Source organism: Chroicocephalus ridibundus, chromosome 2, assembly GCF_963924245.1.
Source record: "Chroicocephalus ridibundus chromosome 2, bChrRid1.1, whole genome shotgun sequence".
NCBI classification, from domain to species: Eukaryota; Metazoa; Chordata; class Aves; order Charadriiformes; family Laridae; genus Chroicocephalus; species Chroicocephalus ridibundus.
In genome coordinates, this window is record NC_086285.1 from 30,906,428 (window position 1) to 30,919,160 (window position 12,733).

Below are 12,733 nucleotides of genomic sequence, written 5' to 3' on the forward strand. Positions count from 1 at the left end.
CGTTGGAAATCACAAGTAGATGGGCTACACCTAGGAGGGAAGGTACGGAACATTCTACCACCTCTACACCTTTTACCGCAGATGTACGCAGCCAATACTTACAGATGTTGTTAGAGAATAAAAAGGAATTAAACTCTTCTCTTGAATATATAAGTTGTCTCCCCAAATCCACACCTGAATGTTTATTTATTAACTGTAACCCTGGACAGCCAAATTCAGCGTAGACCTGCTTTGAAAAAAAAATCATCTTTCCTACAGGGGCCTAAGAAAAAGTGCTTGCGTGCTGCTGTTGTTTGCTACTTTGTATGTTACTTTTAAAAAGTGGAACTTTGATTAAATATGAAAATACTGGTGCATTTGTAACAGAAGTAGAAAGAGGTTAGTCACTCCGGTCAAACTAAGTCAAAAGGGCAGCAACAACACTGAAAACCCCATTCGCCAAAAAGAATGAAGAGCAGATTTTGATGTTCCACGCTTCAGTGATACAACATTTGAATTCTGTAGCATGTACAGGAGAAACTGTCTGAAAATTTGCATCAAGTGTTTACAGCTGTCAAATGTTACAGAGAAAACAGAGTACACATGGTAACCTAGATACTAAAAGCAGCACAGGAGTACAAAGCACTTTGCATGAAAACATCACCTCAAGAGAGGGCTTTTAAACTCAAAATGTGTTTCAGATTTACGGTATTCAGCAGAGCCAAACCAGAGTTATGGTTCTTGCCTACTTTGTTTTGAGGCAGTAAAAATTTGCTAGCTTACTGCCTATGGTTTTTATACCCTCTTTCCTCTTTGTAAGCCATCATCCAAAGCAAATACAAAGTCCTATAGTGCGGGAGTTCTTTGTTGCTTCAGTCACTCACATGCTGAAATATCCCATTTCTGGCATTTTATTTTTTTTTTCTGTGAATAAAACCTTGGAGAATACCTTAAGGATTGGACCTAAAGGTATAATGATAGGCCACTAAAGCACCAGGAAACCCACTGATAGTTTTGGTATTAAGCTTTTGCAAGCAGACAGTAACAGAGAACATGAGTTAGAGAAATACAGTATATGACACATAAAAATATTGCTAGTATATTCACAACAGTGTGTTATATGAGCTAATAAGAATCTCCTGTTACACTAATTTGTCACTGTTTCACAGTACTTATAACTTTAAGAATTTAACTATGCCTTCCTTAAGTTATCTAAAACATCTGGCATCAATAATGAAATACTGAAGTTTTGAGCTGTGAACGCCAACAGACTTTTGGAGCACAAGAGTCCAAGACAATGAGAGACATCGCGAAAGGATTCCAGTTCTTTCTCATAGTACTAATAAAGTGTGTATCAATAGAGCATTTCTGTGTTGGATTTTCTTCTAGCAACAATGTGTATACTCTCCAGAATGATGATAAAAGAGTTACAGTAAGAAAAAGATTCCTAACAACGCTAAACAATAATTGATATAAATTTGGTCAAGTTCTTAAACAAAATTTACCCTGACACGTAATACTATGCATATTCAGTAATGGGTATTTGGAGAGCACGAATGCCATTGTAGGTACGAATTTTGACTTCTAGATGGGTCTTACATCCTCACTTTCATTATATGAACATTTCAATTCCTGTTTCTGGGCTTTGAACCACACTTGAGCGCTAAATGTAAGTTAAAAAGGGGTGGTGTGAACCCACCTTACCATACAAAATAATTTTTCTATCGCATCGAAATTAAAAGTAAGCATTGCAGGAAACTTTACCATGTATAGCTATTTCCAGATATTTCCGCTCAGCTAAGTATCAGAGAAACACACTTACCCATAAACACACGCGCTTAGTTGAGTTAGAGCATGCCCTTTCTCACCTTCTGCACAATACCCCATGCATCCTTGGGTGGGCTGCAGTAAGTAAACAAAGAAATCTCCGCAGTTCCTCACACTGACAGGGATTCGGAAAAGACAGCAGTCTTTTGAAGTGCTGAAGAAAAACCGCCATGTAGCACAAGCTGTTAACCGTTTGATCTCACCGGGCCGAGGCATGGATTCTGACTCCCTCAGAGACAACCAGACAGGGGCTTGAGTACCACAGTGATTCATCTTCAGCACCAGAGAAAAACATCAGAAAATGGTTAATGCTGTATCGAACTGTTGCTGTGCTTTAATGACAGGTACATACGTATTCAAGTAATTTCCTGCATGAGCTTTTAGCAAAGTTTAGACAGTGTAATCGAGGGCTTGCTTATATTCCTCCTCCAGGTTGAATACAAATACACACAAAAGAGGCTTAAGTCCTTCTTTGAGTCTAATGAATTTGTGTTTCTAAAGACAGGCTATAATTTAGTGCCTGAAGAACTTAACTGGGAGCCACACCTAAGTGTTTCACCCCAAAAAACTAGCAGTTGTATTGTGGCTTAGTGAGTTACTCTACACCCATTAACCTACAGTAACTGACTGCGTGAATGCTATCAGAGCACAGCAAATACAGGGTAGAAGATACATAGAACATCAACTATAGGTGCTAAAGCTGACACGTTTTATCTGCCCTTTGCCATGGACTGAGGGCTCAGCTAACCTGGATTTCACGTAAGAGATGTGGCCAGATGACGAAAGGTTACTGGCTTTCAAAGGTTACTAGCCAAAAATGCAGGACACCTGATAAGCCATGTCTGTCTTTCAATTCCCCACATTTAGAAATAAACATGCTTGTAATATCCCCCCCCAGTAACAACCAGATGTTCCCTCCCTCGCAAACAAAAGCCTTCTTCAGTGCTTTTCCTCGAGGAGTGAGAAGTGTGCTGTGGAACAGTCTCCTTCACCCCTCACTACTGAGGTCTTCACATCAAGGAAGCTGCCATGCAGGTCACAATTTAACGGTATTACCAAGCATGGTAACTGAAGTCTAAGTCTGATTTAGCAGACACCAGAGTTTACCAGCTGAACACAGAAAAATGAATCCTGAGAAAAGAAGACAAAGAAGGAACCTGGTTCATGGGTTACCAGAAGGAGTTAAAGATCACCTCCTGTCTTTCATGTGCCTGCAGAAAGCAAAATGAAGAGAAACACCTAGAAGGACACAATGTGTTAAAGCCAGCATTTGCAAAATATTTACATGAAAACTATAAATCTGAAACTGTGTGATTTTGAGAACCTCTCCTCCTTCATACATCGCCTCAAGGATTCCTTTCTTTGACTTTATAGTGAAACCAGGTCTCAGACCATCTTATCCTTAAACCTCTTGTTCTAAAGGCTATACAGACTCATTGAACAATTACTCATCTGGAAAGTACACTTTTCTTTCTTTTTTTTCTTCATCTAGAATATCTGAGCCCACCATCAATTCATCAGACAGACAGAATTAATGAGAAGTAGACAGAAATGGAATGGATTACTTAACAGAGTCTGAATCTTCGACAAGGATTAAATATAGCTATAATAAAAGTTCTCCTAAAAGGAAAGAAAGGAGGAAACTTCCCAAACAAGACATCCATTTTAGTTTGTTTTTAATGTTTTGACTTTGAGGTTTCAAAATAAATGTCTTGGTTTTGTCAACAGATGCAAAGAAGCAGACGACAGTGCATAAATTTCAATCGCTGAATAAGTTTTGAATCAATCTCTTTCCAACTATAATTATCTGGACTCCTCTGTATTAGAATGGTAGCCTATTTTTGCCAAATATTTACCAAGCACTGAGAACTTTGGTCAGATTTCTAGAACTTTCCTAGATGATCTGAGCGGGTATCTTGCTAGTCTAACCTCTGTTCTGAAAACCACATCGTTTTTTACCCTGGTTTATCATGCTGGTTCTTTGAATAAAAGTATTCATTTTGAGAATATACAACTAGTTAATTAATTTGTTGGTATTAAATCTAACTGAAAGAAAGTCCTTCAGGAATGATACTCTTTGCAAGTTTTTCGCAGCTTAAGAACCTGGGTAGCAGTAGCCTCTGCAAGACAGCCCTCGAGTCCTTGAGTCAGCTGCACGTTAAACATACTTCAGTACTTTATACTGCTGCAAAGATTTCATAAAAATAAATCAAATAAATAAAAATAAGAGGGGCTGCTACAAACTCAATTTAATTTTACTAGTACGTTTTAACTGTTTTGTATTCCTTTAAAAGTGTTTCATTGTCGGGCTTTTCTTTTCTTTTCTTTTCTTTTTTTTTTTTGAGACTGTGACCAGGCAATTTCAATTCCTTAGAAAAATCACAAGTAAAATATTCTAATGACATTTTTATTTTTTTTAAACTAGGAAATGTTTTAAAATAGGAATATAGTTGGCACGCTCCAAAATAAAGCCCTACAAGTCTAAAGTATTAAATATTCCAAGTAATTTTTGAGTCTTAGGGGACTCGCAATGACAAGGCAACTGATCTCCAGTTAGCTCTATTAGGTCAAGTCATTTTAGGAGTAATCTCTTCTCTCTAACATGATCACTTTTAAAGTTCCACAATTACTGGACTCATGTGGCTGCACGTCTTTATACTGCTTTCACATGGCCTTCCCGACAGACTGACCATCACATAGTTGCAGCTTTACAACATGATCGGCCTGCGACGCTGCCACTGAGAAACTCCTTAGCAGTAACTACAAATGACAGCTTTTTGAGTGCTCTAAAGGGGCACTGGAGGGCACTAAAAAAGCTCTGGAGTCCCCAACATAAGAAGGACATGGACCTGTTGGAACATGTCCAGAGGAGGGCCACAAAGATGATCAGAGGGCTGGAGCACCTCTGCTAGGAAAACAGGCTGAAAGAGTTGGGGTTGTTCGGCCTGGAGAAGAGAAGGCTCCAGAGAGACCTTATAGTGGCCTTTCAGTACTTAAAGGGGGCCTACAGGAGAGATGGGGAGGGAGCCTATCAGGCAGTGTAGTGATAGGACGGGGAGTAACGGTTTTAAACTGAAAGAGTGTAGATTTAGATAAGATATTAGGAAGAAATTCTTTACTGTGGGGGTGGCGAGGCACTGGAACAGGTTGCCCAGGGAAGCTGTGGATGGCCCATCCCTGGAAGTGTTCAAGGCCAGGCTGGATGGGGCTTTGAGCAGCCTGGTCTAGTGGGAGGTGTCCCTGCCCATGGCAGGGGGCTGGAACTAGACAACATTTAAGGTCCCTTCGTTCTGGTTTTATACCTATCCTACTGAAAAATTCTTAAGAAAAAATATGTATTTCTCATAATCAAATGAGTTGTAACAATACCTCCACGCACTTGGTTGGCATCTCAGCAGGCTTATCAAAAATCATAAAGCGATACCATCCTGGTGTTAGGGAATGGTCACATATTAAATCCTGAATAGCTGATTGCTGGAGGTGGGATGAATCAAAATCAACGCTTCGGTAAGGGCTCTGCAGGATGTGATGTCCACCAGGAGAGCATTCAAGAACTGTGGAGCAAGAGTATTTTGAGGATCAAGATGGAATGCCGAACAAGTATGTTAGAAAATATGTTAAGTATTTTTAATGGGAAAATATGGATATATCGCAATATGATGCTACTTTTACTGAAAACCATATTGAAGTCTTAGTAACAACAACAAATAGTTGTTGGCACCCTAAAATTTAATAGAATTCATCATGTGGTAACTTCCCCTTCTTTAAGTGGACAATAAATGCAAATTAATAACATGAGGCATTTATCCTAGATGTAAAAACAGTGGAAAGGAATATGTTCATACTTTTTCTCTGGATTTTGACTTTCTAGTTTCACTGATGTTTATGAAAGCTAACAACCTGAATAAAAATGGGGTGTCAGATATGTCAAATCTAACCTTAAGAGGAGTAAGGATTATCCAAAGGTATTTTGTAAATAGGCTTCCACTTTATAAGGTTCCTAAGCACGAAATGAAGAATTCTCTCAAATGGATGAGAGGTAGTTGCATACACTTTGCAGGTAGAGATGCAGATCATAGCAAAAGTGTGTATGGAAATGGGCAGATACCTAGTTACACATTTTAAGTCAATTTGCATGACTGACATACTAAATTTTAATAAATACAACTCATAATCATATTTTTGGACATCTAAGTGACCTTGTGGCCTCAAAAAACATCTCAAAATTGCTGATAAATAAAGGATCAGAATCTGAAGGCATCTTTATGACAGTTTTTTTAAAATGCAGACTCATTCAGAAATAAAGCAGAATGTCATAATTTCTGACTCTCATCTGGCAACTGAGTTGATTCCTGTCAAAGACAGTGACAATAAAAGTTCTGACTAACAGCATATTTACATGCAACATGCTGAGTGGCCATTCTTGCTCAGGAATGTGCTTGGGAAGTGAAAGTAGGGGGAAATAAAGTAAGGGAATGTTTATAAATAAGTAACATTTAAAACGCACCTATTTATTTACCTTGCTTTTACAAATGGATTCCAACTGATGCTGACTGTGAATGAAATTTCAGGTTATATTGAATGCCACAGTTAATCTTAATTCTTGCCTCTACTGCGCTACTAATGAATTAAGAAAATGCAACTGTAAGCAAAGCTCTATAATCTTACATTTTGAATATTAATACTCTGTTCTTCAGTTTTTACTGCCAGGCTTTTCTGTATTTGTCCCATATTTTGCATGGTGTAACTGTGTCACTGATTACAAACATATTTTGGTTCAAATCATTTAATAATGCACTCTCTTCCACATTTTTCATGCCATTGTCCAGATAGACAACCACAATTATAAAGCAGTTTCAAAATCAGGTAATTCCCCTCCTTCAAATGGAGAAGATGCCCCAGTGAAAGAACAGACTTCATCTCTTTCAAGCACAGTTTGAGAATCCTACAGTCTTTCAAAGACGGAAGATTTAATCTGATATGGCTTTAGGCTACCCAGGCAGGTAACAATAGCTTTATCTTCTATCCTCTAAGGGCAGATGGAAGTCAATGTGATTGACTGTGCCACCACTGTGCTTCTGAGTTACTTGTAGTAGCCCGTAGGCTATTCGTGTCCATACAAGTTGACCTCATTGAGAATTTATCCTTCATTGGAATTTGAAGAAAAGCCCTTGAAGAATCACAGGTCAGTCATGTGTGTTATTGAAATGTTTTCCAAGCAAGCTACAGCACAAGCAGTTTATGAACCATGGTGAAAGTTTCTTCCTGTCTTCTATTTTTTTATTGGAATTCTCCCTCTCATACAGCACCCTCATTAGGTTTCTTTCCTGTAACTGAATCATCCTTAAACAATTAATATCTGTTACCTTTTCCATTAATAAATCAAGGTAGACATGAGACAAGTCTTTATTTTCTTTTCCTCTGCAGTTTAATTAGATCATCGTTTGATAGATCTTTAAAACACTTGACTGTACTCACTTGTAATGGGGTTATAAATCCTACAAAAGATCAAATTATACGTTTCTTCTTATTATGCACATCACTTCAAAATGTCTATCCAGCTCTTCATTTATTCTTTCTTCCTTTTTAGAAGTATGTAATATTTCCATAGTTATTGCTTGGAAATCTCATGTTACTTAACACTGGTTGATTTATTTTTTTTGTCTTTCTTTTCTTTTTCTTACCTATTCTGCAAAAAAACCCTGCAAATAAGTGCCATCATCAATAATACAAATTAAAATATTGTATTACACATCTGAGTGAAACTGATGTGCTGTCTAAATCTAGGAACAGCAGAAACAAATAGGAAATGGAAGTTGTGAAAAAGTTACCCCCGCAGACCGGATCTGCTCAGAGAGAGCTGCTGGCTAAATTTTCCACTGAAATCATGATTTCCTTATTTGTGACGTATTAAAAAAATGAAAAAATGATATAAGCATTGTTTAAAAATTCATTCTCAGAACGAGAAATACCGATTTGGCTGTAATGCTCCAGAAAAGCTGTGCCTGTGTTCAACACCCAGCAATTTTCAGCCCAGTGAGTCAAATCTGACAAAATAATAAGGAACTAAAACCAGGGCCTGGTAACTTGAAAGCGCTAAGGAAGCTTAGCCACAGGGCAAGTTTCCCTCCCAGCTCTGCCTAGTATAGGAGGGACACTAAAGTATGGGAAGGCATCTATGCTACTGTCGACTTACAGCATCTTCATCCACAGTCACAAAATATTCTGACATGTTCTGACCCAAAAATGGAAAACTCACGTTAGCGTTAACAGAATTTATCATTTAAGAATGATTATTCGTGATGGAAGTCTTTCCATATATACGGGAATATTATTTTTAATTTTTTTTCTTTTAGGACCTTCAAATGTATTAGTGATTTAATAACTTTAAATTGAAATATTTGCTTTAGAACAGTTAAATTGAATTTCTAATTACAAAATACACAAATAAATAGTTAAGACTGTAAAATTCAGCCTCCTTTGTAGACAGCGCACCATTGGTTTAACCTAACCTAGGGGAGACACACGTGACAGGCTACGAGGAGAGACTTATTTCTAGGAAGTCAAACTCTCCCATTTTGCTTGGAGGTCCAAATATCACATCCTGTCTGCTAGAAAAGCAATCTGTCTTGGGAAAACATGCAGCTGTTTCCCTAGAATTCAAATTTACTTATTATATTCTGTGCTTCTTTCCACAAACAGCCTGTATACTGTATCTGGCTCTCTGCGGTTCTTTAACTGGGGTCTCTGCATGCCAGGAGGAATTTGATTTCATGTTTGCTTTTTCCTGACTGTCTTCAGGTTTAATACAGTAAGCTTTGCCTGGATCCATCCCAGACCTTCTTGGTCTTGCCAGATACTGAGAATCTTGCCAGATACTGAGAAATGTGACCCTAAGACAGAAAAGAATTCAACTTTTGCAACACCTTAAAGACAAGGATAGCATTGTGCTGGTGGATGAGCCATTTGGGAGAGAGATAGACTAAATCTCTGCCACCACATTGGGGTTTGTACCTTTACTGCCACAAACTGGATCAGGTAATAGGTACTCTGAAGACCACACATTAACCAAAAGTCAAAGAGGTTCTTCAAATTAACACAGGAGCTCATTTTCCACAAAGATATATTTAAGTGGCTCCTGATGACTGCCTCTGAGGAACTCGGGTGGGAAACCAAGTTTTTCCATTCCCTGTTCACATCTCTGTTCCAATCCATGTTCAGAGAGGGGCCGAAGATTTTCCATCTATCCATAATGCTTCCAGCATTATGGAGCAGTCAGGAACAGAGGGCTGCTGGGTGCAATCCCAAGTAGAGACAGGAAAAGGAGGAGCTCGTGGAGTACAGGTGGGCAAGGACGGAGTGGCAGGACTGGCAACTCAGTTCCTCAGGTAGGGAGGATGGATGGCTTATCAGGTTTGTATCTCCTGCTGTCCAAAGACCAGGGTCTGGCAGATGACTACAGATAAAGAACTAGTGCCACTAGTATGTGCCCACTCTGATCTTGAAAGTGCTTTTTCTTGCATCTGCTGACTGCAAAGGAAGCAGCATATCGACATCCCAACGCAGAAATTAGAACTAGGACTGTATTCAAGAAAAGTGCCCAGATCTATTTGTGGATTTCAACTCTGTCAAAATACTAAATTAGAAAGACGTTCACTTTTTGGAAGAAGATATCCTTAAGTAATTATTTAGAGTAACACTTTTAAAGCAAAATATGAAAATGACTGTAACTATTTACCTAAAAGTTACCATTTGCTTGGATGAGACATGCAAAAGAACATGATCACAAATGTTATAGCAATGACTATGGCAATGCAATGGACCAGGAATATGGATGCTCCCGTACACGGAACAGTGAAGAAAATAGAATCAACACACACACATTAATACATCTTTATAAGTAACATGATTTGAATGGGTGTTAAAACACTTTTCAACCACTCACGTCTACCCTAAAGGGTGCTTTGTAAAGGTAGTAAGTAGTTGCATAACCTTTAAAAAATGTAAAATACATGCTTAACGAATATTTTCTAGTAATTCTCAACATAACACGCTATTGTATCTACTCTTTATGTGTTTTCTCTCCTAAATTCGAAAGAATATGATATGATTTTGGCGCAGGTTTTGCAAATCACTTTGCAGAGGTCCCAGGTACGGATGTGCCAAAGCACCGCATGTGCTCCAGCACACGGGGAAGAGAGAGCAGGGGAGAAAGAGCGGGAGAATTAACATTCCTGCTCTCCGATTCTCACTTGGTAGGTTTTCCCTGCAGGTGCACTGTGACAACGCCAGCTCCTCTTTTGTCGCTTCATAAAGTTAAGCCTCCTCCAGCGAGACTAGAAACCACGAGGCTGTTACTAGCGATGGAGCACAGGCGACGTGCGGGCACAGGGCAAGGACCAGACCCCAGCCGCTCCCTGGGACGGGGACACGGCGAGCGCTCCGTGACAGGGCGCTGCTTCCAAACCCGCCCGGGCTGGGGGCAGCCGCCCGCCCCTGCTCCCCCCGCGGTCACCTGCCGGCGGCGATGTCCCCTCCCGCCGCCGCTCGCCCCCTCTCGGTGCCCGGCCCGGCGCCTCTTACCTCGCCGGCGGGGTCTGGCCGCCGCCAGACACCCCATCAGGGCGGCGCAGAGCCAGAGGGATGGGGGCACAGACGCCCGCATGGCCCCGCCGCGCCGAACGGACCCTCCGCCGGGCTCCGCTCCCCTCCGCCGGGCTGCCGGGACGGGCGGCGGCTCCGCGCTCTTCTGGCGGCTCCCTGCGCCCACCCCCGCGCCTTAGTGCAGCCCCTCCCGCCGGGGGTCCGCGGCGGGGCCCGGCCCTCCCACCGCCCCCCTCCCTGCCGGCCCCGGCCCGGCCCCGCCGCGGGTGGCGGCTCCCGGCGCCGGGGCGGGGGGCGGCGGCGGCTTGTGGCAGCCGGGCAGCCCCGGTTCCCCTGGGCGGCTGGGCATCCCCTGCCCGGGTGCTCCGGGGAGGGAAGAGGGGATTTTCAGCGGGAAAACAAACGAAACACTCAGTGATTCCTGTCGGGGGCTTTATGAAGACGCTTTTTTAAGTCCTAGACAGACCCAAAGCTGGTCAGGGTCATGAAAGAGCAACGTCCTGCTCTCCTCTGACCCGTAACTCTATTTTCTAATGTGCAGTAAAGTGCCGAAAAACAGACAGTTTCAAATTGTTTGCCGTGGATGCTTTGGTCATTTCCTGAGATCACCAAGAGTGTTTTATACTTCTGCTTTATTGAGCATTACAACCTGCTGTGTTTGATACCATCAATGCAGAATGAGTTCCGCAAATATTTAACAGTTTCAAGCACCCAAATTTCAAGGCTTGCTGGGAGATGCTCCTATTTGGAAACAACTAGAAGAGGACAAAGAGGACGAACCTCGGCCTTTAAGATTGGGTAATGCAGGTATTTTTCTTTGTAGGCTTGAGGCTGTGCAGGCACTGAACAACTTTGCACACACAAGAGTCTACAGCAGTCTGCAGGAATGTTTCACATTCTCGTTAAGGATATGCAGACTCAAATCAAACAAATAAATGTTGCTGACAGTAAAACACAGTTTACCGCCATCCACTGCAAAGGTAAAATGTCCGGTGGGGACTGCTTTCAGGAGGTATTGCCCTGGGCGGCTCTTGGCAGAGCAGGTTTCCCCGCAGAAGGAGGTATCAGGGCCTGGAATCAAGGCAGAGACAGAGCAGCGTTGTGGGGGTGACCTCAGTCTACTCTTCTGCGCACACCCGGAGCCTCCCCGCTGGAAGACGCGGTTCAGCTCCATGACAGCAGCGAGTTTTTAAAAGGAATAGCTAGCAGAGCCTGCGAGGTGAATTCAGAGTCTTGGATTTCTGTCAGTTCTCTGTGGCAGATAGATACATTTCTTCTAGGCATTCAGGGAAATTCTGATGACAAGTTTTCTTAATTGTTTAGACAATCATCTGGGTTATTTGTTACCAGGTACGATAAACTTTTATCCTGAAAAGCTGCATACGTCTGAAATAAGTTTGGGGTTTGTTTTCATTTTTTCCCAAACTGTGTGTTTATAAAGAAGACAAACGGAAAGAGGTGTTTTACAAAACAAGTTACAAAATAAGGACCTAGAAAGAGGGACGTGAGAAGCTTTGACAAAATTTAAACATTGAGCTACTTCTTTGACCCCTGCTAATCATGATGGAGTGGTATTTACAGGAGGATTAACACCTTTCATCATGGATCATGCGGGAGACGGAAAGAGGTGGCAGTAACGGCTGCTGGGGTAAAGACACCTTTCATCTTTTCTGCACTGGTTTTCCTCTGCCAGCTCCCCCTGCTACTATCAGCCTTGTACCATCTTACAGTGACAGCAGAGGAAGAGCATATTGTGGTTAAAAGAGCTGACAGCTTGCCAAAAGTAGTACTCGGTGCTCACGGTGACAGAGTTGTGTCAGTGACAGTGAAGTTATGAAAAATGAAAGTAATTCTAGGGCAGCCTCATGCTTATAACAGGAGTATAGGTCTTTCCAGGAGGTTGCAATTACAGAAATTGCAGATTTGCGCTTTCCAGGAGGTTGCAATTTCCAGGAGGCTGCAATTTCAGGCAGTAATTTGCATAGTTTTAGTGGAGTAAATCATAGGCTATGTAAAATCAGTTTGCACTACTGAAAACACCTCTTTGACTTACGATGGAATATGAAGTCAAACTACATATTAATAGTAATGTATGTACATATTAATAAGTAGCAGGTTATTTGGGACTGTTGAATGCAGGAAGAACTTAAAATACTATAAATGATTATGTAGTCCAAGACATAACTGTTGAAGTTTGACTAAAAACACGACACAGGAAGCAATGGTATCAATGCCAGGGAGCATTTAGACATTGTAGCACAGAGCAGCATCTCCCAGAGTGGATATTATGAATAACAATGAAGAAATAGAGATGCAAGCTTGG

The 12,733-nt window shown here is 41.3% G+C and overlaps 1 protein-coding gene across 1 annotated transcript in view; it reads right to left on the reverse strand.

Moving 5' to 3' along the window:
- Positions 1 to 5,220, reverse strand: part of VWDE (von Willebrand factor D and EGF domains) — a 34,635-nt gene extending 29,415 nt beyond the window's left edge. The window contains exons 1-2 of the mRNA XM_063323894.1: positions 5,176 to 5,220; positions 1,848 to 2,079 (exon numbers count right to left, since the gene is read on the reverse strand). Of these exons, the coding sequence (XP_063179964.1) occupies positions 1,848 to 2,079; positions 5,176 to 5,220 (277 nt within the window). The remainder of the gene's footprint in view (positions 1 to 1,847; positions 2,080 to 5,175) is intronic.
- Positions 5,221 to 12,733: the final 7,513 nt, after the last annotated feature.